This window comes from Stenella coeruleoalba (assembly GCF_951394435.1).
Source record: "Stenella coeruleoalba genome assembly, chromosome: 4".
In the NCBI taxonomy this organism is placed as follows: Eukaryota; Metazoa; Chordata; class Mammalia; order Artiodactyla; family Delphinidae; genus Stenella; species Stenella coeruleoalba.
In genome coordinates this window covers 63,625,772-63,653,165 of record NC_137149.1, presented here as the reverse complement: position 1 = coordinate 63,653,165, position 27,394 = coordinate 63,625,772, and the positions used below count along the sequence as shown (strand labels likewise).

The 27,394-nt window shown below is 39.2% G+C and overlaps 3 protein-coding genes across 4 annotated transcripts in view; 2 read left to right on the top strand and 1 right to left on the bottom strand.

Moving 5' to 3' along the window:
- SMIM14 (small integral membrane protein 14) overlaps positions 1–23,929 on the top strand; it is a 71,510-nt gene extending 47,581 nt beyond the window's left edge. Inside the window, exons 3-6 of one of the 2 annotated variants that reach the window (XM_079920239.1) lie at positions 8,124–8,195; positions 8,597–8,645; positions 18,363–18,505; positions 20,763–23,929. In XM_079920239.1, the coding sequence (XP_079776365.1) occupies positions 8,124–8,195; positions 8,597–8,645; positions 18,363–18,505; positions 20,763–20,795 (297 nt within the window). In that variant the 3' untranslated portion in view covers positions 20,796–23,929. The remainder of the gene's footprint in view (positions 1–8,123; positions 8,196–8,596; positions 8,646–18,362; positions 18,506–20,762) is intronic. The other variant, XM_079920240.1, reaches the window with a different exon arrangement.
- LOC307185216 (SCAN domain-containing protein 3-like) overlaps positions 1–27,394 on the bottom strand; it is a 546,171-nt gene that overhangs the window by 319,689 nt on the left and 199,088 nt on the right. The window lies entirely within an intron of this gene.
- Positions 26,763–27,394, top strand: part of UGDH (UDP-glucose 6-dehydrogenase) — a 30,683-nt gene continuing 30,051 nt past the window's right edge. The window contains exon 1 of the mRNA XM_079919119.1: positions 26,763–26,947. The gene's annotated coding sequence lies outside the window, so the exon portion shown is untranslated. The remainder of the gene's footprint in view (positions 26,948–27,394) is intronic.

Sequence of the window (27,394 nt, the reverse complement as noted above, 5' to 3'; positions counted from 1 at the left end):
TTGGGCATATATCCAGACAAAACTATAACTGGAAAAGATACATGCACCCCAGTGTTCATTGCAGCACTGTTTACTATAGCCAAGACATGGAAACAACCTAAATGTCCATCGACAGATGAATGGATGAAGAAGATATGGTACATATATACAATGGAATACTATCCAACCATAAAAAGAATGAAATACTGCCATTTGCAGCAACATGGATGGATCTAGAGATTACCATACTAAGTGAAGTAAGTCAGAAAGAGAAAGATACCGTATGATACCACTTATATGTGGAATCTAAAATATGACACAAATGAACTTACCTACGAAATAGAAACAGGCTCACAGGCATAGAGAACAGACCTGTGGTTGCCAAGGGGGAAGAAGGGATGGGGAAGAAAGGATTGGGAGTTTGGGATTAGCAGATGCAAACTATTGTGTATTGAATGGATAAAGAAGATCCTACTGTATAGCACAGGGAACTATATTCAGTATCCTGTGATAAACCATAATGGAAAAGAATGTGAAAAAGAATGTACATATATATGTATAACTGAATCACTTTGCTGTACAGTAGAAATTAACACAACATTGTAAATCAGCTATACTTCAGTAACATAAATTTAAAAAAAAAGAACTAAATGTGATCAGATATAGTTAGGTTTTAGCTGTCTCCCAGTTGAAACACTGGGCTTCCTCAGTGGTGTGATTATGCAGGAATAATTGAATTGAATGTACTTTGTATTTTGTCATTTCTTTAAAATTCCCCTCCTCTAATTTGGCAATGTATATCAAAACTTAAAGTGTACATACCTTCACTATAGCAACTCTACTCCATATTCTAAAGAGATTAATCAAGTGTGTAAGACTGTACTTATATGAACATTCACCACAACATTGTTTTTCATATACAAATTTGGAAATGATGCAATTAAATGGAATGCTGTGCAGTATTAAAAATTAGGGGGAGCTGGGTTTTGGCGGTCTAAGGTTATTTCAAGCTAACCTGTTACTGTGAGCTGTGTGAGGTCTGGTCAGAGGACATTGACCAACTGTTTAACACCTGATTTGAAAGTACTTTTTTGTTGTTGGTTTTGGAATTTCACTTTTTGAAAAAATAGTAGTGATAAATATGAATAGGCTTATTTGTACAAACAGGCAGCCCTTTCCTGCATGTTGCTATAATCCGAAAGCATTCTGTGGGCCATGACCTGAGTTTTTATGTACATTTTATATTTAATTTTATATAATATTAATTATGTCATTTAATACTCACAATGACATTAAGGTAGATAACAGATTGTATTTATCTCTTCTATAGTTTGAAACTCTGCCTAAGAAAGTAACAGACACAGAATTTGAAACCAGATACCTCTGACTTTAAAGCTTCTCTTTTGAACCACTGTTCTGTACCACACTGTTTACCAGTCCACAGGTAGACCCGGTGCATGGGAAAGAAGAGCACCTCCAATATACATGAGGTTCTTGAGCAGACATAGAAAAACAGCAGATAAGTTCTTGTTTAGGTGCTGTCTTAGTTTGCTCAGGCTGCTCTGGAAAAATACCACAGACTGGGCAGCTTAGACAACAAGTAATTATTTCTCACAGTTCTGGAGGCACTGGGAAGTCCAAGATCAAGATGTTGCCAGATATGCCAGGGTGATTTGGCTCTTTTCTTGGTTTTCAAACAGCCACCTTGCTGTACCCTCACATGGCACAGAGAGAATGACGGCTCTGGTCTCACCCTCTTCCTGTATGGGCACTAATTCCATCACGGTGGCTCCACTCTCATGACCTCATCTAAACCTAATCACCTCCCAAAGGCCCCCATCCCCAAATTCCATCACTTTGGGAATTAGGGCTTCAACATATGAATTTGGAGTGGTGAGGGAAACACGAACATCCATAGCAGGTACCTTTTGATAACTCCAAAGAGAGACTTTCTGTTTTTTGTAATTTTCTTCAAAGAATTTCTCCAAGGTAAGCTTCCTCATAGAAGTTCCATTTATCTGCTTTTTGTCATTAGAGTCTTATTTTGATCTATGGTTTTTCCATCAGCCTCTGACAGCCAAGGTTCTATATGAGGCTTCCTGGATATCCTAAGAGACTATTTTAGGTTCTACATTTTCCCTAACAGGAAATCTCTGCCAAGACTCTTGTATTCTTTAAATCTCTGTTTTCTGCCTTTTTCCCCAAGGAAGAAAAACGTTTCTTCTAATCATACTATGTTGTCTCTTCGATTTTGAAGCTAACTCATCTAAGGAACTTTACATGGCCATCCTGGTTAGCTGGGGAAGATCCCAGATCTTCCCTGGGATCCTGGGATCAGTGTTAGCATGAAGGTTTACCTAGGCAGCAACCATTGGCTGTAGATAGTCCACATGTAGTTCCCGCCACTCCACTGTAATACAGAAAATACTTGAAGTTTATGGCTCCATCTTGTAGATACTGCCATGCCTGTTTCCTTCATTTATTATCCTTGGTTTTCTTTTTTTTTAATTGAAGTATAGTTGATTTACAGTGTAGTGTTAATTTCTGCTGTATAGCAGAGTGATTCAGTTCTATATATATATATATGTACATTCTTTTTCATATTCTTTTCCATTATGGTTGACTGCAGGATTTTGAATATAGTTTTGAAAATAGTAGGACCTTGTTTATTGGTTTTCTTTTAGTTATGTTTGCTTTCATAAATGGTTTCCTTTTGGAGTAGCCAAAATCAGCATCAGTAGTCCCACTGTATTCTTCAAATAAGTCAAGAGAAAACTGAGATGCACTGTAAGTTAGGTCTCTCTGTTTAAAGAGTTCCATCAAAAGACTCTCTTGTTTTACTAAATGTGTTTTTTAAATTCTTTAAAGACTATAATTTACCCATCGTGTTTGAATCTGACATACTGAACCAACACGCTGGTTTGGGTAAAACACTAAGTCCTGGACTAGAAATGTGGTCATGATACTTTGGCACCTTATTATTCAGAGCCTGCAGCATCATCTGCTTGTGAACATGTAGAGTGTAGCCAGGAACCCATAGGAGATCAGCCAGAAGAGCAGGATCCAGCTCCAGCTCTTGGTGGAATGTCCCAAAGATTCACTGCAGCTTGGGCTAGAGATGGAGTGCTTCAGTCAGCCAGGCTCCCAGTGAATAATTTCTTCTCATTCTTGGTCATGTGTGTGTGTGTGTGTGTGTGTGTGTGTGTGCTCGCGCGCGCGTGCGTATGCGTGTGTGTGTATGCATGTGTGAAGGCACTTTTTAACAATTTTCTTAAAGCTGAAAAGGCTTCTGCCTGCATGGCATGAGTTATAATTTGACCTGCTCAAAGTCGTAATTTGACCTCCCACTCTGTGGTTCCCCTTACCTAGAAAAAAATCATTTATGAACCAACACAGCTACCACATAAAGCTGACATCATTTCTGTATTTACCAATTGTGAGTGAATTAGTTTTCTAGAAACTTGTATAGCAGGACAAATTGTACATTACCGTTTTTTTTTATCATAGTCCCAAAGGGAAGCCTACTCCTTCTGGTGACACCTAAAGGGAAAGAGATCTCTTTTAGTGCTGAAAGAAAACATTGGCTGTGTTAATCTTAGAGGTTATTAGGTAATGACATCTATGGTCATTTTCACTTTACTCTGAATTTGCTTCAGTTCAGTTTTATATCAGTTGATTATCAACTCACTGGAGTATTCTGTAACCATGCAAAATTGTGAAAAACAAATTGTGGTTGGTTACACAGTGTTTAATGATATGTTAACTAAAATTATGATACAAAATTTTGTATGTTGTAAAGTAGAATGGAATTGAGATTAAAAATTTAGACTCCGGAGTTAGTATTGGATATGTTAGCCAACCTCTCCCAAACACGTTTCTTCATCCATAAAGTAGGAGTTATAGCACCTGCCTCCTGCTATTGAATGTGAAGATTAAATAAATTAAAGTTCTTAGTATAGTCTCTACCACATAAAAGTTCCCAGTAAATATTTGTTATTATAATGATTGTAATTATATGAAAGTATGCATATTTTAATGCTAGAAAACATAATGATAATTGTACTAAGTGAATTAATCCATATTAATTTCTAAGTATTCTGTAATTTTATTTTTATTATAATGTAATATAAATAATAAATTATTTAAATTATAATTTAAAGTAATATAATTTATAAATTTATCATTAAAATATATTTCTATTTAAATGTATTTCTAATGTGATAATAAGAAGGTACCCCTATTCCACATTGATAAAACATATAGGTATCTGTTATATGTCTCAGAATTGGAGGCAGTCAGACTAATGCCATTAACAGAAAACTGTGCTGATTTGTGCATATCTAGAGAGCATTTGGTTCTGAGGTTGACTAAATACAGCAGCTAAGTAATACTGCTTACACGCCCCAGCCACAGTGGCCTTGTGGTTCCTCAACACCAGCTCGCAGGCACCTTTTCATCTAGGGGCCTTTCCTAGTTGTTTACTCTGTCTGGAATTCCTGAATGCTCATCTCCTTGATCTTTTACTGCTATTATTGTGTAGATAGTCCCTTAAGTGTTACTGCCTCTGTCTGCCTAATTTAAAGTGGCTACTGGACTGCCACTGTATGCCATCCTACTTTCTCTGTGTGGCTCTCTGACATTTTTATAATATACTTGTTAATTGTGTGATTTTCCCCACAAGACTGTATGATCCATAAGACTAGAAACTTCGCCTTTTCAGAAACTTTGTCCTTTTCACACCATATCCTCAGTACCTGGAACTGTACTTGGCATGTAGTAGGCATTCAGTAAACATTTTGAATGAATAAGTAAATAAACGATTGTTGCATTATAACTAGACATAATTAATGAGCATCTCACATTTCTAAATGAATACTTTTATATAGCTACACAAAAATGCTTGTTTTTTCTCATATTTCATGGGTATTTCCTAGATGTCTTTAGCTGGTTGTCATTATCAGTAGTGTTGAGTAATTTAAGGGCCAGATAGTAAATATTTTAGGCTTGGAGTCTCTATGGCAACTACTAAACTCAGCTGTTGTAGTGAAAGCAGACATAGACAATATGTAAACAAATGGGTGTGACTATGTTTCAGTAAAACTATTTATAAAAATAGGCCTCCAGCCTACAGGTTTTAGTTTGGTGACCCTGGCTATAGACTACAAACCCACTGCAAGGGTGTGGGGTGAAACCCAGATCTGCCAGCATCACAGGGAGGTCAAAAACGAACACAGTGAGCATCTTATCTGGTAGACCCACATTGAGAAAGGAGGATGAGACTGATGGAAGCATGAAGAAGAAGCCTAGAGCTGGTGGTGTGGCCCTCCGTGGAAGTAGATTTGTGAGGAAGTGGATATGTAAAGACTTGGGGGCTTTTCACATGGAAATCATGTCATTTGTAGCTATCATTGAGCTACAGACAGCCAGCAAGTCAGACCTGAAGACAAGGGCATCAGTTCAAGTAGAGCTATAGCCAAAAGCCAGGGCTGGCACTTGAGTTACATAATGTACAATGAACTGATAATTCATTGGTCATTTTAATCACAGCTGTAGATTTTGGGATATGCTGTGTGACTGCTAAATACTAAACCCAAGAAAGTTATTTTTACTCCTTATTTGGTATCTTAAGTAATTAGATAGTACTTGTTCAATCCAAAGACCTAATAAATCTTTTTGTTTTACATTCGCTACAATGCTACTTAGAGGTGGAAGAGTAATGGGAAAAGATATATATATGCTTATAAAAATGTAAGGACATCTCTGGAGAGATTCACAAAAAAACCTGAGTGCTGTGGAGGCTGAAGGACAGAAGAGAGCAAGAGATTTACCTTGCATAGAGTATCCTTTTGTACTTTTGAATTTTGTACTGTGTATACGTATTAGTTATTGGGAAAAAATTAATAAAACTTAAAGTATATGTAAAGTAGGAGGTTCATTAGGTCTGATTTGTGACCCAAGGGTCTAGTAATCTTTTTTTTCAATTTCTTTAGAATGTGTAATTTTTTACAATATTATTAGCTATAGTCACCATGCTGTACATTACATTCTTATAACTTATTCATTTTTTAACTGGAAATTTGTATCTTTTGACTGCCCTTCACCCATTTTGCCCACCCTCCTCCCCCTGCCTCAGGCTACCACCAGTCTCTTCTCTATATCCATGAGATCTTTGTTTTTAGATTGCACATATAAGTGGATCATACAGTATCTTTCTCTGTCTGACTTATTTCACTTAGCATAATGCCCTTGGGGTCCATCCATGTTGTCGCAAATGGCAAGATTTCCTTCTTTTTTATGGCTGAATAATACTCCTCTGTGTGTGTGTGTGTGTGCGCGCGCGCGCGCGTGCGTGTGTTTATCGATTCATCCATCAGTGGACGCTTAGGTTATTTCCATGTCTTGGCTATTGTAAATAATGCTACAGAAAACATGGGACTGCATTTATCTTTTCGAATTAGTGTTTTTGTTTTCTTCGGGTAAATACCCAGAAGTGGAATTGCTGGATCATATGGTAACACTACTTTTAATCTTTTGAGGAACCTCCATACTGTTTTCCATAGTGGCTGCGACCAATTTATATTCCCACCAACAGTGCACAAAGGTTCCCTTTTCCCACGTCCTTACCAACACTTGTTATTTATTGTCTTTTTGATAATAGCTGTAGAATGCATAAATTTTTAAAGAGGTTTTGGATTGATTCTTTTCATATTTAAGAAGGTTTAAGGTACCCAGCATATTTTTACATTAATTAAGATCTGTTTTCCCATTCTAATTCAAGTAGAACTACTTTGGGGACTTCCCTGGTAGTTCAGTGGCCAAGATTCCACGCTTCCAATGCAGGGGGCCGGGGTTCGATCCCTGGTCAGGGAACTACATCCCACATGCCGCAACTAAGAGTTTGCATGCCGCAACTAAAGACCCCGCATGCCACAACTAAGACCTGGTGCAGCCAAATAAATAAATATTTAAAAAACAAAACCCAAAAAACAAATAGAACACTTTTAGTGATATACACCAAAGCAAGCCTGATCATCTTAGAGAACAACTTACAAGATGATTTGTTCTGTTAATTCCAATAATTGTTTTAGATGAGGTCATAATTTGTTTGGCACAGTAATAATAATAGCTAACGTTTCTTCTTTCTTGGGTTGTTACGACATTTCATATGCACTGTGTATTTTAATTCTCACTTGTACTCAGATATAGGTAATATCATCCCCATTTTACCAGATGAGGAAACTAAAGCTTAGAGGTGTTAAAGAATTCACCCAAGGTCTTGAAACTCTAGAAAGTTGCAGAGCCTGACTTTAAGTCAAGATCTGCCTTTTTGCAGAGCCCATGCTTAACCAGCTAAGCACGACTGCTCTGTAGTTGCTTCCCCAAACAATTGCAGGTTATGCGTTAACTGCTTTAATGGAGAGGGGGTGTCATTATAAAGTAATGAGGCTGAATTGAAAAGTTGCATGTTCATTCAGTTTACTGTGTATCATCTCTTTTAAGATTTATGAGATGATCATTTCTAAACATCCTAAAAGCCCTCAGCATAGGGTGAACATTCATAAAAGGATGATAGGGCTTCCCTGGTGGCGCAGTGGTTGAGAGTCCGCCTGCCGATGCAGGGGACGCGGGTTCGTGCCCCGGTCCGGGAAGATCCCACATGCCGCGGAGCGGCTGGGCCCGTGAGCCATGGCCGCTGAGCCTGCGTGTCCGGAGCCTGTGCTCCGCAACGGGAGAGGCCACAACAGTGAGAGGCCCGCGTACCGCAAAAAAAAAAAAAAAAAGGATGATATATGTTTATTGATAGATGGGTTTTTACTTTTCACTTATCTTTAAAATTCATAATCATATGTTTCCAAAATTAAATTGTATATAAAGATAGACATTGAAAACTTCGGATCCCTTCTCATCAGAGCCCACTCCATTCCTCCATCCCACCCCCAACTCCTGTGGTATCATTTTTATTAGTTTCTTCCTTGTCTAACCACTGTTTATGCAGATGTAAGAAAAAAGGAAAAAAAAAAAAAGCCTTCCTTTCAAAGGTGCATTTTCTACAAAGAGAACCTATTTTTTCTATTAGAAGCAGAGGCTTCTAATTTTCAGGGAGAAAAAAACCTTATTAACGAAGTTTACTCTTTTTCTAGTAGCTCTCCTCTACAGTTAAGTGCTTTTCCTTTGGGAAGTCTAATAACATACGGCAGCAGGAGTTTCTGTCACAGGTGACTTTTTTTTTTTTCTGAATTTTAAATTTTATTTTATTTTTTATACAGCAGATTTCTTATTAGTTATCTATTTTATACATATTAGTGTATATATGTCAATCCCAATCTCCCAGTTCATCCCACCACCACCACCCATCCACAGGTGACTTTTAAAAATTCCTAATTTAAATAGGTGAATTGCACTAGATCACAGTATATTTGAATATTATGTTGAGGAGAAAATAATCCCCCCAAACTGAACAGCCCCTCAATATATTCTATGTTTTTATCTGATTTTGAAGGTGTGATATATACTGTAGTAGCATTCATTAAAAAGCAAAACATGATCTTTCTAATAAATAGTATCCATTTTTGGTTAAGTCCAGTGGCTAACTTTCCTTTCTTCTTATTCATTGTAGTTGAGGCAGTCCCAGTCCTACTGCACAGACACAGAATGTCTTCAGGAATGTAAGTAATGATGGGACAGGAGGAGGCTTGGCATTGGGGGCAGAATTAGAGACCAGAATAAGACTGAATTTCTTGCCAGAAATTATTCTTACAGTTTGCCCTTTAAGGAAATGGTTCTTAGTAATGTATTTCCTACTTAAATATTTAATTTTTTAACTTAAAAAATTTGTTTTTTGGTCCTGTCACAAAAACAAAACCTGTTCATTGAATAAAATTATAAAATCACAGATAAAAAAAAAAAGAAAAGGAAAAACTTCCAGAATAATAAAAGATGACCACTGTTAACAACTTGGTGTAAACGCTTCCAAGACCCTTTTTTGGGCAAATACACGTGGAACAGGGCACTTCTGGCTCGTTGAACTGAACACCGAGGCTGCTAGCACAAACCCCTCACTCTTTCCCTACCATCGATTTGCATCCATTGGCAACTTTGAGAATTTGTGAGTGAAGGCAGGGGGGGCCATTTTTTCCCAACGTTTGGAAGCTTTGGAGACATTGGAGTCATTCCTTTGGCTCTGACATTAGGATTCTCAAGACGGTAAGGGCAGTAGGGAGGTTTCTCCATGGCTTTATGGGCAATGGTGATGGTAAAGTGAGAATCAGTGCAGGAAGATGGATTCCGCATGGTGAATGTAGCTGACAGACTTATAATATGAGGCATCTTTTTTTCAGGACAGACATAACTTGAGGGATGCTTTGAGGGGAAATTATAGCCAATCCAGTCTTATACCATAATAATTTGACTGTAAGAATGGAAGTATGACGTTTACAGGATGGTGAAGCCTGGCACAATTCAATTTCATATATACTTACAAATACAGGATCACTTTGTATATGTTGTTTTTCACTACTGTATTGTGAGTATATCAGCATGTATTTACCTTAAAAATATTTACTGACTAAATAATAATTCATTATGGGGATGCACCAGTGTTCAAATAATTCCCTTTTGTTGGAATCTTAGGTTGCTAATATATTTTTGCTGTTATAAATAATGCTTGAACAAACATCCTTTTGCACATTTTAAGGCTTTTGACATATTGCCAAATTGCATTTATCAATAAGCTAGTTGCTTATACTTCACATCTCTGAAGCTGAGCACCACTTTATTATGTATGTGAAACTAAAACAAAACACAGTAAGGTATCATTATAAAGGAACTTGTTAGTACATTATTAATTACTGGTATTACTGTGTGAACTGGGTATCCCATCAAATTCTGTAAATGTAACAATTTAGAGAAACAGGAGCTAGTACAGTGCCTGTCCCAAAGTAGAAACTTTGTCAGAATGTAGTCCTTTGGTGCAGCAGGGTAATAATTATATGCCTCTGGGCAAGAAAGTAATGGGCAGACTTGCGTTAGGTTTTGGGGATGATGGGTGGTGGTTCCCCAACTCCAGATTTCTTTATGTTGTCTCTTCAGTAGCGTTCATTAATCTGCAGTGTGCCCTCTGATAAGCGTCGTAAATTTTTGCCTCAGCAGTAAAGCTAAAATGTGTTCTTCTAGTTGAAAATAATCTTATTGAACTCCTTATGGGAAAACAAGTGTTTATTATATTTGTGGTATTTGTGACCCTCGAGCCAGTCCCACCTGTAAACCAAGTATACTCTTATTTCTGTAGGTGAAATTTCACTTCTTTAATCCAAATATAAAGGCACAACTCTAGAGCTTGAGTATTATTAATTCAGTTATCTTGGCCAGTCGTTGCACCCCGCCCCAGTTCTTTTAGCATTTGGTGGAAATCCTTTCTAACAGCCATGTCTTTAAATGGTTTAAGCAGTTGTTTCCTCTGAGCGATATAATTACTTTTCTGTGTATTCTAAATTTTCACGAATGAGATTATGCTGTTTTCATAAAATATATATTAATCGGGGGTCCCCGCAACCCCTTCTTCTGTTTCAATAATTTGTGAGAATGGCTTACAGAAGGCAGGAAAACAGTTTAATTACTATTACCAGTTTATTACAAAGGATGCAACTCGGGAACAGCCAAATGGAAGAGATGCCTAGGGCAAGGTATGAGGAGAAAAGGGGTACAGAGCTTCCCTGTCTTCTCTGGGTGCACCACCCTCCCAGCTCGTCCATGTGTTCACCAACCGGGAAGCTCTGTGAACCCTGTTGTTTAGGGTTTTTATGGAGGTTCCATTCCATAGGCATGAATGAGTAAATCATTGGCCATTGGTGAATAACTTGGAAGCTGGAAGTTCCAACCTTCTAATCACTTGGTCAGACTCCCAGTGAGTCCCCATCCTGAAGCTTTCTAGGGGCCCACTAAGAGTCACCTCATTAACATCAACTCAGATATGGTTGAAAGGGGTTTATTATGAATAAGAAAAGACGTTCCTGTCACCCTTATCACTCAGGAAATTCCAAGGATTTTAGCAGCTTTCCGACAGGAACCAGAATGAAGACCAAATATATGTATTTCTTATTATATCATAATATCACAGTATCCATTGTGCCTGCCATGATGTGCTGCATGTATTTGAGATGATTTAATAGAATATGAAGCTCTTTACTTCATGTGGTAGCAGAATCTAGGTGCAATCTGTGAACATATCTAGTTGCTGCATGATTCTTTATATTGAGCTACATTCCACTTCATCGTGATATTTACCCACAGTTTTGTTCTCTAGAGCTGCATAGAATGAGTCTGCCCACTCTTCTGAAAGACTGTCTTTCAGATAAAGAGTTGTGGAAACCAGCTCTATTGCTAATTTAATTTTGGAGTAAATCAAAAGATGGGTAGATGTTCTGAGGATATTGTAATTACTGTATACAACTCCAAAATCACAGGGTTAAAGCCTGCTGGTGCACTGTCCAATTTCACTGCTGTTCTGTTTCTGCCTTTCCCACTGGAAACCTGTATACATTTATAGAAGTAATCCCTCGGGATCTGCCAGCTCTTAGAGCCTCCCTCTCTTTCATCTTCCTGGTGTCCAGCTAAGTTAATAGCTTCATTGTGAATATTCCATTTGACATCTTATTTGTAGTACTTTTTCTTGTAACCAAAGACTTAACCCTTGAGCAAAATGGAACCCTGTATTTTGGTGTACAAAGTCCTTTTACATTTTTATGATTTGACATTTTTCTAGACCATAGAGTAAAAAGTATTTACCCTTTTAAGGCAATTAATTCCTAGGCAGTGAGGGGAACAGACTTTATATCCTGCATGTGATTGTGCTTCTTTTTTTTTTTTTCCCAGTACGCGGGCCTCTCACTGTTGTGGCCTCTCCCGTTGCGGAGCACAGGCTCCGGACGCGCAGGCTCAGCGGCCATGGCTCATGGGCCCAGCCGCTCCACGGCATGTGGGATCCTCCCGGACTGGGGCACGAACCCGTGTCCCCTGCATCGGCAGGCGGACTCTCAACCATTGCGCCACCAGGGAAGCCCAGATTGTGCTTCTTAATATCTAGATTACTTGGCACTACGTTAATATTTAGAATATTTAGTGCCAAACAGTTGTCACAATAAAAACCATAGTGGTCAGCTCATTCAAAGGCCCTTTCAGCTCTGTGTGTTGACTTTAAAATAGCTGCTCCTGGTATTTGTTTGTATTAGCCGCATGCTGTGTCGGGGAGTTTGAGTAGCATGCCTGTTCTGAGACTTCACGAAGAAGTAGATCTTGTCACAAGGGACTGTGAATAATCACAGAAAGCCTATAGTGACCCCATTCATCCCTATTCCTGGATATTTCAAAAAGTCTAAGTCAGTTCAGATACCCAGTGTCTCCAATCCTAAGACATTTTAGGTTTACTGTTTTTGCTTCATTCAATTTAATGTTTTTATATATGGTTCAAAAATCAAGAAGTTAATTAGTGTATAGTGAAAAGGTGTCTTCCTACTCATATTCTCCCATCTAACCATGTCCTATCTCTAGGTATTATTGGCCTTCTATGTAGCTTTCCAGAATTTCTTTATGCATGTACAGGCAAAATATATATTATTTGCCCCCCTTTCTTAGTACACACTGTTTTTCACCTGCTTTTTTTCTCTGTCAAAAAATAGCATATCTCATGGAGACTTCCCTCAACATTGTTTTATAACTTCATAGTATTCCATTTTACAGATATACCATAATTTCTTTTTTTTTTTTTTTGAGAATTACATTTTATTTGATAGACTTGCTGAGGACTTAAGCCTGGAAGACAGCCTCTCAGATGACACTGAGGGACTGCTCTGAAGAGATAAGGGAGGAGCCAGGATATATAGGAGTTTTTGCAAGAAACCAGGTAGTAGAAACATCAAAAGATTATTGTTAATTAAAGAAAGACAGGGACTTCCCTGGTGGTCCAGTGGTGAAGACTCCAGGCTTCCACTGCAGGGGGTGTGGGTTCGATCCATGGTTGGGAAACCAAGATCCTGCATGCCATGTGGTGCAGCAAAAAAAAGAAAAACAAAAAGAAAAACAGACATCTCAAGTTAATGAAGTCAGCGCTTTTCTTTGTACGGGAAGATGCAAGAGTCTGAGTTCATTTAAATCATTCCTTGAATACGCACCTTATCAATGAAAAAAAATGATGCCTGCCAATTCAGTAAACAAAGGATGTTGTAGCCATCAAGCCCTCAAGCCCTCACATTACAGCTGCCTGAGTGTGAGCCCTGAGGGAACTCAGCATAGAAATAGGATGCCTGCCATCAGACACTGCAGCCACCACCAGCCCCCCATAGTGCACCCTGAGGAGACGCAGGATGAGAAAACATGGGAGAGAAATATACCATAATTTCTTAATCAGACACTCTTGGCAAACGTTTAGGTCTGTTTCCAGTTTTTTGTTAATAACCTTGCACTGTTTGTCCGTGTGAAAGTACATTCTAGAGCCAATCTTAAGTTTGTGCTACTGCTGTAAACAGAAAAACATTGACTGTGATCAAGAGGTTCGACTATAATTGGTTCCGCTATTGTCCTTTATTCTGAGATGGGCCTTAAGTTATTAGAGAATAAGAGAAATGCTCTTATCAAACCTGGGGTGTCAGGTCAAACCTGGGAAGTCAGATCAAACCTGCATCCATTTGGCCTTTTAAGTGGAGAATTCTTCTGCATACTACCACCCTGCAGAAATTTTAGAGGCACCCTTACTTTTTCTTCCTCCTACCATAACCAGTCCAGGCAGTCGCCAAGTGTTGTGCTTCTTTCATCCTGTTACCATTTGTGTCTGACCCTTTTTCATTCTCACTTCACCATCTTATCCAGCCTAGCTATTCACACAAGGAATTTTCTGCACTCAGTCTTTTCTGTGTTCTAGTTGATCCTAATACTGATTTTAACTAGAGCACAGATTGATAATGGTTGATGTTTTTTGAATACCTACTGTGTACCAGGCACTGTGCTGCTTTCCATGTACTGACCATTTCTCTCTTCTATCTTTCAAACTACCCTATGAGGTGATTGTAATATTTCCATTTCACAGATAAGGAAATCGAGGCACAAAGATTATATATCTAAGAGGTGGTGGAGTCAAACAGCTATGAGATGGTCTCAGATCTTAAAAAGTTAATGACCTAATTAGGAGAAGTAGGAAACCATTCCTTCAAACCAGAAGTGCTACACTAGTCTAGAGAAGAAAGGAAAGAGTGGGCAGAGAAAACGGAGACTTTTTTACAGATGAGAGAGGGGTGTAATTAAATGAGATTAGTTGTAATATCATGCCAGATGGGGAAGAATAATCAGTCCCCAGAAGGACTGAGTTTGCAAAGTTGGCAAGTGCTGTTAGCCACACTAGCATTGAACTATTGCATCAGATTCGTTTGGAAAGCTTTAAAAATATTTTTGATTCCTGACCCCACCCCTGAGCTGCTCCTGAATTAGATGATGTGAGGCAGGGCCTTGGAAACTGTGACATTGGTATCATCACAGGCTATTCTGATGGGCAGACAGGCCAGGGAACCACTGGCTAAAGAAGGAAGAAAGAATGGGGTTGACTAGACCAGGGGATGCTTTTTCTGAGAAATGGTAAGAGGTAATATTGATGAGTAGGGCCACATCTGATGAGGAAAGGCCAGGCTGAAGAGTTCAGAGTTGAAGCAGTAGCAGTGGAAAGTGAGTCACTGGATTAGCCAGCAGAGATGTGTTAAGAGCAGTGTTTTTTAAGCAGACTTTTTTGGCAGTAGTATGCAGGAAGGAAAGGCTGCAATAGGAACCAAGCTAGGAGACAGTTATGGGGAACTAGGAGTTGTATTATCACTATGAGAGTCTTAAAATGGAGCGGGCATTTTGTCAGGGTTGCTTTGTCTAGAAATAGGCATTAGTAAATTTGTGGTAACTCTCTGAAGCTTCACAATCTTTTACCTGTGAAGAGTATCAAAAAGTAAGGGACCCATTTTCCAAATTGAATAACGTAAGAATTGGCGTTGGGCTTACACTTCTGGTCTGTACAATTAATCAAGCATTTTACTTCTGAGAGGGCACTATAAGAAGTGATCATGTATAGAAGGCACAGTTATCTTTCTCTGACTACTTTTAAATAATCTAGTTTTACCTAACAGCTAGTTATGAGTTTATCTATCAAAATTCTTTTAAAATCTGTATTTTCCAATTTTTATTTTTTTAATTTAATTTTATTTTTTGGCTGCGTTGGGACTTCGTTGCTGCTCGTGGGCTTTCTCTAGTTGTGGTGCGTGGGCTTCTAACTGCTTCTCTTGTTGTGGAGCACGGGCTCTAGGTGCATGGGCTCAGTAGTTGTGGCATGCGAGCCCTAGAGCATGTGGGCTTCATAGTTGTGGCACTCGGGCTCAGTAGTTGTGGCTCACAGGCTCTAGAGCATAAGCTCAGCAGTTGTGGTACACGGGCTTAGTTGCTCCACAACATGTGGGATCTTCCCGGACTAGGGCTCGAACTCTTGTCCCCTGCATTGGCAGGCGGATTCTTAACCACTGTGCCACCAGGGAAGTCCCTGTATTTTCCAATTTTACTACCCACAGGAGTAGTAATTTTCAGGGATCTGTCTTCTAATGTGATACTGTCAGAAATTATGACAGCAAAGAGGTTAAGAGCACAGTCTATGGAATGAGACCACTGTATTTAAATCCCAGCTTTGCCACATGCCAACTCTATGACATTGGGATTTAACCCCCACTTTTCCTCAGTTTCCTCATTTATAAAATGAAGATATGATAGTACCGACCATAAAATAAGATTGTTGAGGAACTCCCTGGCAGTCCAGTGGTTAGGACTCGGTGCTTTCACTGTGGTGTCTGGGGTTCAATCCCTGGTTGGGGAACTAATATCCCACAAACCTCCAGGTGTGGCAAAAAAAAAAAAAATTGTTAAAAGGGATTAAGAGAATGCCTGGTTCAAAGTAACAACTCAACTTTTAGCTATTATTTAGTAATAAAAATAATAGTATTTGATTTTTAAAAAAATACCATTCTTGGAGCAGCTTAAAGGACAGAATTAGAGGAGGCAAGAGTAGGTATGGAGAGATCAGTTAAGAGACCGGACAAGAAGTGATGGTAGCTTGAGCAAGTGTGGGCACGGAGCTAAAAGTGGACAGACTTGAGTGATATTTAGGAAGTAAATATTTACTTCCTAAATATCACTCGACAGAAACTTCACGATGGGTTAAATAGAGGGTCATTGAGGGAATAAAAGGTGTTTTCATAGGTTTCTGGCCGAGGCAGTTGGATGGATAGAAATCCAATTTGGTAGGGCATGGAGGGTGGGGCAGGGAAGATGCTCGTGATTTTAGTTTGGGATATTGAGTATGTTAAGTACGAGGTGGGGTTCAGGTACATTTTTAAGAAGCATTGGCTCTACAGTACACCACAGTTTAGGAACTGTTGATATGAATATTTAAAAAAAAATAGAGAACTACTGATGTAGATAGATAATTGGATACTGGGTTTGAAGTTCAGGGAAGTTGGGGCTGAATATAAATTTAGGTGTGGTCTGCATACAGAAGGTAAGTGAAGCCACAGGTGAGGATGATAGTATGCAGAGAAAGAAGAGAAGGGAACCTAAAACTGACCATGAGGAATTCCAAAATTTAAAAGCCAGGAAGAGGAAAATGAGCATGTAAAGGAGTGGCTAAGTGTTAGAAAGAAAATCTGGCAGTGGTAATGGCACAGAATACAAAGGAAGAAAGTCTTTTAAGGAGAGCATGGTCGTGGAAAATGAGGACTGAAATTACCCATTAGGCTTAGCAGCCTGCAGGTGTCATAGGTGACCTTTCAAAGAGTTGTTTGAATGTTGATGTAGGTAGATGCCAACCTAAGGAGTGAATGGGAGGTAGTGAAGTGTAGTTGTAAATATAGACCACTCTCAAGAGGTTAGCTTTGATAGCTGGACAGAGAAAGAGGTTGAGGGAGGGATATATATATTTTTTAAATATGGGAGAAACTTTTTCATGTTTAAGTGATTATGGGATGGCTGCAATGGAGAAGAGGGTGTTGAATTCACAAAAGAGAGGATAATGGATAAATTTCTGCAAGAGTGATGGGATCTAAAACTTAAGTGGAGAAATTGGTTTTTAGTTATGAAGGGAGGCACATATAATAGGAGGGAACAAGGAAAGGAATGAATATGGATATAGAGGGGGGAAATGCTGATTTATTGTGTGATAAGCATTGCAAATTGATGACCCCTGAGTACTGTGGTACTTGTTCCTGGAGAAGTGATTGGGTTGGAACAGAGACTAGGTTCCTCTCCAGTCTGCTCTTGGGATAGCTCAGCTCTTTGCTTGACTTTGTCCCCTTTGGCCTCAGCAGTGCCACCTCGGCCCTGGGCCCGTGGACCTCAATGTAATGCATAATGCATCTGCTTAGTTTCAGAATCTTGTCTGGATTTCTTTTACTTTTTCCTGAGGCAGTGAGACCAAAACCAAACATTTATACATAGTCTTGACAGGCTATTTAAATCTAATCTTCTAGAATTTTCATTTTTGATACTTTGAGTTCTCTAATATACATTTCATTTATTAGAAATTTATTAAGTTCATACCATGAACTAGGCACTGTGCTAGGTACTTAAATAAATATTTAAGATATGGCTGCTTTAAGGAGCTGGAAAGACTGATACCTACCCAGAAACCTGACTTTTTTCTCTTGATAAAGGCATAGACTATAATATCTAGATCTGAATCCAAATTCTTTTTGCAAAAAAGAATGCCAAATTAATATCTATTTGTTTGAGAATGTCATAAAGGGATATTAATTCATAAATTATACAACGTGGATGTCCCCTTTTCCTTAAGCTCTGTTATTTTTTCATGCTACTTCTGTAATTAAAATGCATAATTTCCTCACCCCTAGAGTGTTTTAACCGTGTATCATGTGGTCTTAACCTGAGTTCTGTAGATCTCAGTATATCTATGGATTGGTGGCTTTGTGGGTCCATGAATCTTCTGCAATTATATGCAAAATTGTTGAATGTGTATACATGGATTCTTATAGTGGAAAGAGTACCAGGACCCCCTTTTTTATCAAATTCTCAAAGGATTCTATTGCCCCAAAATATTAAGAACTACTATACTATTAAAAATCTTTATTTAATAGGCTCTGGCTTATGAGTATTTTACACCATTTACCATTTAGATTTCCTCACAGGAGGAAAGGGAAATTGAAGCTGTAATATTTAATAATTCTTAAAATTACTAATGCATTTTTTATATAATTTTTCAAGTTGCTATTTAAACATTAGGATTTGTTTTTACATTTATCTAACAGTATTATAATTTTTCTACAGTTTTTGTTGCAAATACATTTTCTGTTTGTCTTTAGTACCAGGACCCCCTAGTGATAATGGCATCAGTATTACTATGATCTTGATGGCCTGGATGGTTATTGCAGTGATCTTGTTTCTACTGAGACCTCCTAATCTAAGAGGATCCAACCTAACTGGAAAACCAACCGGTCCTCATAATGTAAGTGTTGTGGATTAGAAATGTTTTGGGGTGGGGGGATGGGTGTGGTCTGGGAAAGGGGAGGAGTTTGTTTTGACGGACATATCTGAATTAGCAAAAGGAAGATTTAGCTCACGGAGTAAGTTCTTCCTGTGTAGTCCTAGTAAATCTTGAAACCCCAAATGGCTTAATCTTCGTGGAGTTACATTTAGAGAGAAGTACAGACCAGTAGCCCCCAAATCATTTTAAGGTGAATTCCAGTCTTTACTCATGTGAGAAACATAAAAGTGATCCAGTTCATAATAATCCACAGCAGTATTTCTCAAATCTCAGTCTTCCACTACCCAGTTCTATCCACCTCACAGTTGATCCCTTGCCTTGTATGCTTCCAGCTCCCTCTCCCCAAATTCTCTTACTAGCTACAGTTCAAATGTTTCTACACACACATTCTTCATTTTCTCCGCTTCTGTCCTCACTATCAAATACAACAGAGACACTGAGCCTATCTGGCTAAACCTGTTTTCCCATCCTATTTCTCTCAACTTCATTCTTCCAGTTCTGCATCACAATAGGTCAACTGAGCTGGCAAAAGGAGAGGTAGGAATCATTCATGTTGATAATCTTGATAGTCATGATTACAGCCATTTTTAGAACCTAACTGAAAGTATGATAAAGTGACCCAACAGGGAATTTTTGATAGAGGCTCCATTAAAGGATTCCTTTAATCATTTTCAGAACCAGTGTTTATATTTTTTTCTTTCCCATTTGATTTGGATATTACGTCTAAAAATATTTCCATGACAGATTTACTTGTTGAACACCAAATTATCCCACTAATTCCCTTCTCCAACCTAAAATAATTGCTTCTTTTCCCCAATCCTTCGTTGTTACTATTAAAAAGAAGTTTGGTTAGACCAATTGCTTATACAGGAGAAAGCAAATGTGCAGTGTTAACTGGTCAGTGCTTTGGGGTTTTTTAGGATTAAAACATTTATATATGTAGCATGCTGACTTAAGAAAGAAGGCATCATTAACACTATATAAAATGCCTTAAATTTATTTTAGGAGGGGAGGGTATCCATAAAACAGCTTGTATATTGTTTTGATAAAGTGCTTTCTCCTAAGCCTTTTTTCTTACTTTCTGTGCACAGTTTTATTACTTTCATATCAAAAAGCAACATCCTCAATGTTTGGAACTAAAGAAACCCAACTCAGTTAGAAGCCATTCAAAAGTGACAGTCCCCTGAACCTTAGTTCATTGTAGACCAGCAGTTCTAAAAATAATAGTCCCACAGCTCTAGGAATAAGCAAGAAAACATATTGACTAATTCCAAGTAGAAAAATTCATTATCCTCAACTAGGGCCTCATATAGCATGTCAGAGTAAATAAATGGAATCTTCCTGAAGATTCCTAGAAGGTCTGCTCTTTCCTTTACAGTTCAGAAGCTTTCTATTACAAGTAACAAAAATCTGTTCAGGGGCTTCCCTGGTGGCGCAGTGGTTGGGAGCCTGCCTGCTGATGCAGGGAACATGGGTTCGTGCCCCGGTCCAGGAAGATTCCACATGCCACGGAGCGGCTGGGCCCGTGAGCCATGGCCACTGAGCCTGCGCGTTCGGAGCCTGTGCTCCCCAATGGGAGAGGTCACAACAGTGAGAGGCCCGCGTACCGCAGGAAAAAAAAAAATCTGTTCAGCCTGGTTTAAGTAATTGGCTTTATTGGTTTACACATTAAAAAATCCAGAGGTAGGATTAATGTTTAGAAAGTTTAACAGCGTCATCAAAGATCCGGGTTCTTTCCTCAGACCATTAGCTTTATTCCAAGGTGGGCTCCCTTTCTGGTCCCTATAGGGCGGCTGCCAGTTGCAACTGGTGCCACATACTTCCTCATTGACTGACATTCTGTAGTGAGAATTATGTCTTTAGCTTCACTTTGATTGTACTGTACTTAGTCACCTTAGCAAGAGGGATGAGAGTACCTTGATTGGTTTAAATATCACCTCTGGAGCTGTCAGGGAGAGCACTTTTACCTAAGTCAATATCACCGTTACAAAATTTTCCTTTCTTCCATGCTACAAGGAAGAAAGAGACAAACATCGGTGAATCACAGTGTTAATCTAGTGCTCCCTTGTGCAAAAACGTACAAGAGGTCCAAATAAGTATGTGAGTTGGGATGGGAAGGTGAGGGGCATTGCTGCTCAATTCTTACTGTATGTGTTAGACTGGTTGCACTGGGAGATTTAAGAAGTCAATTTCATAATTCCTCTCTCTTTAATGCCAGGGACAGGATCCACCAGCCCCTCCTGTGGACTAACTTTGTGGATATGGGAAGTAAAAATAGTTAACACCTTGCACGACCAAATGAACGAAGATGACCAGAGTACTCTTAACCCCATTAGAACTGTTTTTTCTTTTGCATCTGCAATATGGGATGGTATTGTTTTCATGAGCTTCTAGAAATTTCACTGGCAAGCTTATTTTTGCTTCCTGTGTTATCACCTTTCCTATATTTGAGTAAATGATACATTAAAAAGTTACATGGGGCTTTTTTGGTTATCCTAAACTTAAACATTCCATTCATTCTGTTTGTAACTGTGATCATACTTTTTGTGATAATTTCTGGCCTGATTGAAGGAAATTTGAGATCTCTACATTTAAATATTTTAAAATAGTTTTGATGGGTTTAAAGATTGTTTTTTAATAAGGTATTTATAAAGTTACTTGGGGTTATCTGAGATTGTATGAAAGAAAATTAGAACCACATTGTATTTACACTTAACCTTGGTAGTTTATTTGTGGATGGCAGTTTTCTCTAGTTCTTGGGACTGTGACAGCCTTTGGAATATTTTACAAGTTACAGCTGAAATCTGTATCATCCACTACAACTGGCTTATGTGGCAAAGAAAAGGAGGAAAGAAGAAATGAAGTAATTGTTTACTAAGTTTTTATTCCCATAAAAATGTCTAATATAAGAAAACTTAAACATGATTTAAATATGGTGGATGATTTACAGTCCATTATATGAAATTTGTAAGCCACTGTACACTAGCCTTACACAGTTCATGAAAGGAGGAAAAAATTTAATTCTTTCTGCATTTGCCAGGTGTAATCTATACAGTAATAATTTAAGCTATAATTTATTTTTGAAGTGGGTGCCTCTCAGGAAGCTGCTTTTCTGTTGTAAAAGTTCCCTGTTAAATGAAACTATCTTAAAGCTGTATTGGGGGCCTGTTTGGTTACTGATATTTGAATCCTGTTTACTTATTTACTCTATTATTTTCTTTGAAGAAAAAATTTTGAGTCTTGTTATCTTTCTGACTTTAAACAATATTTAATGAATTCTTGATTTACTCCAAGGGAAAAGGAGGAAAATGAGAAACATCAAGGATCTTTTTTTTTCTCAACCTCTGTCTCATTCTTGTTTGGTAATAGGATGGATTGGGGTGGGGAGGAGCATTAATATAAGTAAAAATTTGAAATGTGAAAAAATGTAAAAGGTTGCATTGTTTTTTTTTCAGTTTGATAGAAAATGAATACAAATGGCATAAAAAAATTCTGCATGACCTGTGTGGTTATGGAATTTTTTCCTAGCAAGTGATTGCAGATGATTTATGGGGGCTGGAAGATATTTTGCTATCAATGTAAGGATTTTCCCCCACTAGATCAGTTTAGCTTTTAGCTGTATAGATCTGAGAAATTACTTGTATGAATTGAATAAACTTCTCTGTATCATTGTACTGTTTAATAGAGTCTCTGATACAATTATGTGATGCTCATAGGGTATTTTTTCCCCTTTATTATGATTATATTCTAGGCTATAAACACTGTAAGGGCTTCATTTCATTATATAATCCATTATTGACTGCTTGCATTCCTCCTGTGCATCTTGGCTTTGTCCTCAACTTCTTGAAATAATATAACCTACTCTTAATTACTTGTGTTAATTGAGAGGTATTGTAACACAGGTAAGTCAAATCCTGGATAAATGAACGCCATAGATTTAAGGGTTTTTCTCTCAATATGGCCTATTGGAAGCCTTCCCAGCTCTACAGCTCTTAAAGCATTTAAAGCAGAGAGGCAGGAATGGCTTAAATGGAGCTAAATCCCTATAAGCATTCCTTTTTCTGTCCTTGCTCCTGAACTTTGAAGGCTAGCACATATGTCCTAACGATCTGCTGTCTAAGCTGCTAGAAGGCTAGTCTATGGATATGATACTGATGTGTTCACTGAATCTGTGGCTCACAAATAATTAAGAATTGACTTTGGTTGAAGAAGTGGCTATGACATGGAAACAGAATATGTAGCGTTAGCTAGAGACCTAGAAATCTGGGTTCTTGTTCCTAGTTCTTCATTTCTGTCACATATACTTAATTGACATTACATTAGAATATTAACGTTTTCCTATATGGACCATCTATTTAATTAGTAACAAACGTTTTTAGTGAAGTAGTAAGTCTTGGTTTTTTTGCTTGTAAAATTTCTCTGCACTCCTGACAAAGACGGTGTGCAATAGCACATAAAGTATTTCTATTAACCTAACTAGTAATTCATATTATTCTCTTTAATTCCTAAAGCTTCTACATGTGGCCTTTTTATTGAGCACACTCTTACTCATTACTTGGCTTGTAAACATTCACCTGAACTGTGGCTACTGTCATTTTTAAATAATCTGGAAAAAAGAAAGATAAAGCTTCACATTTTAATCACTTTTGGCTCTTAAACATTCCACAAATGCCATTAAGAGTTTATTTTGTTTTAGAGTTATTTAATGTTCTTTTATGCAAAATAATGATTTTTTGCTTTCCACGTGGAAGAAGTTAACATTGGAACTGTGTATAGTAAAAGATTTTATCATGTATTTATCCAAGCACTATCCCATGGTCAGCAAGTCATATTTTAAACTACTTGGAGAAAGTTTCAGAAGTAACTATTAAATACAGCTCTTCCATGGTTACTTTTAGTGTCTTTGTGGTATGCGATATTACAGTGTTTATAGAATTATCTTTATCTTACATCTTCAAAGGAACCTCAGAAGTCTGTCACCCTGAATCAAAGTCTGTCACTCTAAATGAATATGTGCTAAAATTTGACGAGCTCAGCTTAAGACACAGAACAACAACTTGAAGGAGAAATGGAGAGAGTTTAAGTTAATGGGTTAAATTTTTGTTGTTGCAATAGTAGGTTTAGTCTTAACATTATAATATTTCTAAATGAAAAGTCATATGTATTTGTTACCATGTCTGATGATTACTTTGTTAAAAGCAAAGGTGGTCATGTGATGTACCAAATGTTAATTGCTGTTTTTAAATGTTTAAATCATGCCAAACAAATCATGTCTGTGCCATCCAGGGTTTATTGTAATCTTTTACTGAGTACTTGGATTGGGATAAAGGGCTTGTACTATGCACTTTTTATTAATGAATAAATAGAAAACATTAGTAACACTCACTGTTATCTGTTTGGCTTTTGTGGGAAGAGAAGTGAGCATCTCTTGCTTAGTAAAATGTTAACATCCTTTATTAACCAGTTTCTTTGTAAGACTTTTTACCCCTAACTAAAAATTCCTAAGATGAACTTTGAGTTACAAGAAGAATATTTATGTAATAACAGTATGGGGCCAGTATTCAAAAGTAAGGATTCTAAGAATCTCTAGGAAATTAGGTTGCAATTACATTTCTTTTGCTACTTTTTATTTCTTCCTAGAATACAGGTTCAATAGACATTTGCTTTGAGGGTATAATATCCTATGTTAATTATTTGAGCGGACATATGTTACTCAAAAGGAGCTAGACATGTAACTGTACTGAAAACACCCAAAACTGAAAGTTTGTGTTTGCTCTATGACCTGGAATGCATCCAGATACTAAAGATCAGGGACTTACCTGGTGGTCCAGTGGGTGAGACTCTGCACTCCCAGTGCAGGGGGCCCAGGTTCGATCTCTGGTCGGGGAACTAGATCCCACACTCATGCCGCAACCAAAGAACCCACATGCCACAACTAAACATGCCGCAACGAAGATCCCACATGCCGCAACTAAGACGCAGCGCAGCCAAAATAAATATTAAAAAAAAAAAAGATCATTAATAACCATACACATAAAAATAGTATAGTTTTTCTGGTATGATTATGATGTCAATGTCTGTGTGATACTTAAGTGTTAAAATAGCAAAATTTGTGAAATATATAACTTCCTGGAGATAGTGACAAAGTCTCAGTCTAAACTTTGTCACTGTATGTCAGTGCGTATCTGAATCCCCAGCAAAACTGTTTTCATTAAATGGCTCTGCAATACTAGTTTTCCACCCAGAAAATGGAATTCTAATAAAATAAGTTTTTGATCCCTGCCATTTCTTCTGATAGTTTTCTCGACTCAGAATCTCAATTTATAAAATTGGTTCTCCCCCACCCCCCAAAATGTTCTGTAAACACCAACCATGATTATCTCCCATGTTTAGGTTTTTTAAAAACTGGAGTTATCAATGTGATTTTTCCTCACAAGGAACTTAACCCTGCATATCTTTTCTCAAACAAATTGATTACGTCTGTTCAATTAACATTTCAACAAGTGTTTATTTTTATTGCTTAACTGTTTATGCTTTAAAATGGGTGTTATTCAGGACTAGATTATAGAAACCATTTTAAGCCATCATGCTAAATTGAGATGTCTGTTGATAGGGAGGAGGGAGATGTCTGGAGGTAGGGAAAATGTAGGGATGCACAACAACACGTGTAGTTTTAAGAATAAAGCAACTTTCATATCAAGTATGACTTATTATTCCCTTAAAAACTCTGCTTAAAAAAAACTGCTTATTTTTAGAAAATTTAGGAATCAGAAAAAAGTTATTTATAATCCTTGTGATGCCAGAGGTCTGACCTCTTAAATATATGGTCCTACGCCCTACACTGCTCATAAGCTAAACTCAGGCTATGTCTTGATAATGAAAGGATTTAAATTGCATTGTTTCTATTCACTTTGAAAAACTGAGCAGAATTAAAGAACTTAAGTACCGCATAGCAGACTCAGCATTGTGGAAAAATCTGTGTTGTTTTTAAAGAAATGTATCTGTTATATAGTCACTCATCAATTCAGTGACAAAGAAAGACATGCTTTTATAATACATACAAAAGGCATTACCCTAGACTGAATGCAGCTTTCACTAACTAATTAGTATGTAAACATCAAACTTTGGAAGTCTGGATGTCATAAAGGGGATTCCTTACAATCCAGTAAGTACAATTTTGTGGTTAAAACATACAGGACAGGGACTTCCCTGGCAGTAAAGTGTTTTAGTAACACTAAGTCATGACTGTGCTTTCTTTCTTTAAATTTGACGTTTAAGATGACCTTGGAGTGGGGAAACAGGAACAGAACTGCTCTCACTAAAAGTGGGAGACTCCATACGTTAATTTCACTTCCTCTTAGGCGGCACTTACATCTTGCATGCTCTCTGCTATATATCATGCACAGACATCTCAGATCCCGAATTTGGCAGGAGTATTTGGAAAATGTGCCTGGAGGGCCATCCCACTTCTCTACCCAGGGATCAGGACGGGGATCACTAACTGGTCCAGTCATGACGGGACTCAGCATCCTTTTGACGTGAGGCGCCTCCTTCCCAGAAGCGGCGGGTCGGAGGTAATGACTAAACCCTGGGCCGCAGGCCCGGAGGGTGCGGCGGACCCATGGGACCGGAAGGCGTGGGAGTGGTGTAAGCCGCTGGCCACGTCTGGTCCACAGAGTCTAGGGGGCCGAAAGACGAGGCAGGCCCTCTAGGCTGCTGGGGAGACCGGAAAGGGGGCCTGGACCTTCCGGTCCCCCTGGGCCGCAGCCTCAGAGTATGGCTGACCTGGCGCGCACGCGGCACCACCTCATAGCCGTGAGGCAGGATGGGACACAGGGAGGGAAGAGGGGGCCAGACGGCAAGAGCGAGCTCTAGACTACCGGGAAACTAGACCCTGACCTAGGCGTAACTGGGAGGCTATCCCTCGGTCCTCGGCCGACCTGCGGCGCAGACAGCTCAGCCCAGCGCCGCTCGCGGCAGGGGCGGGGCCGCTGAGCTGGCCCGAGCGGATTTGCCCAGGCTCGGCCGGGGGGTGGGGTCTGCCCCTCCCAGCGACGACTAGTCACGCCCCCGTATCCACCGCCCCTGGGCCCCGCAGGAAATAGGGGCGGGCCCCGGCCTACAGTGGCGGGAGGGGGAGCAGGGATGCAGCGGAGGGCGAAGTCCGGGAGGACTTGGCTGCGGGGGAATGAAGCCTCCGCCTTCTCGGGTGGAAACCTTTAAATACAGACTCGGGCCCGGGACTCGGGGTGCGGCGCTTGGCAGCCCGAGAGGGGTGTGCGGTGAGGGGAGATCAGACGGAGCAGGGCGCGAGTGCTGAAGCTGCGGCTGCGCGGCCCAGAACGAGGAGCTGTCCGAGCGGTCGGGGTTGGAGCGGTTACCGCTCTCTGTGCCTGGAAGTGGGTAAGCGCCTTTCCCGGGCTGGCTCCGCCACCCCGTGGGGATGCTCCCGGGTCCCGGCGGGATGTGGAAGGAGACGGGCGGGGTGTGCGCGCTGCTCTTAGTCGCTCCCTGCGCTTGGTCCCAGGCTCCCAGTGTCACGACCCCCCGTCTCCTCTTTTGGGCTCTGGGCGGGAATAGTCTTTTGGGTCTGCTGCCCTGGAAGAGGGAGAGCTTGGGCTCAGGACTCGCGAGTCTTCCATCCGCTTCTCTTTCTGCTTTTCCCCACTTTCCGACTTAAATGAGATTTCCCTGGCGCCTCTGAAAGCCGAACGTCCACCAAAGGAAGTGGTCCTCTGGTCAGGGACCCCATTTTGGTCTCAGAATCATAGTCTTTTGTTTGTGTTTAGAATCTGCTCACATGGAGGGCTGCTGATTTCCTCACGTCGCTCGTCTCTCTTCTTAAGAAAC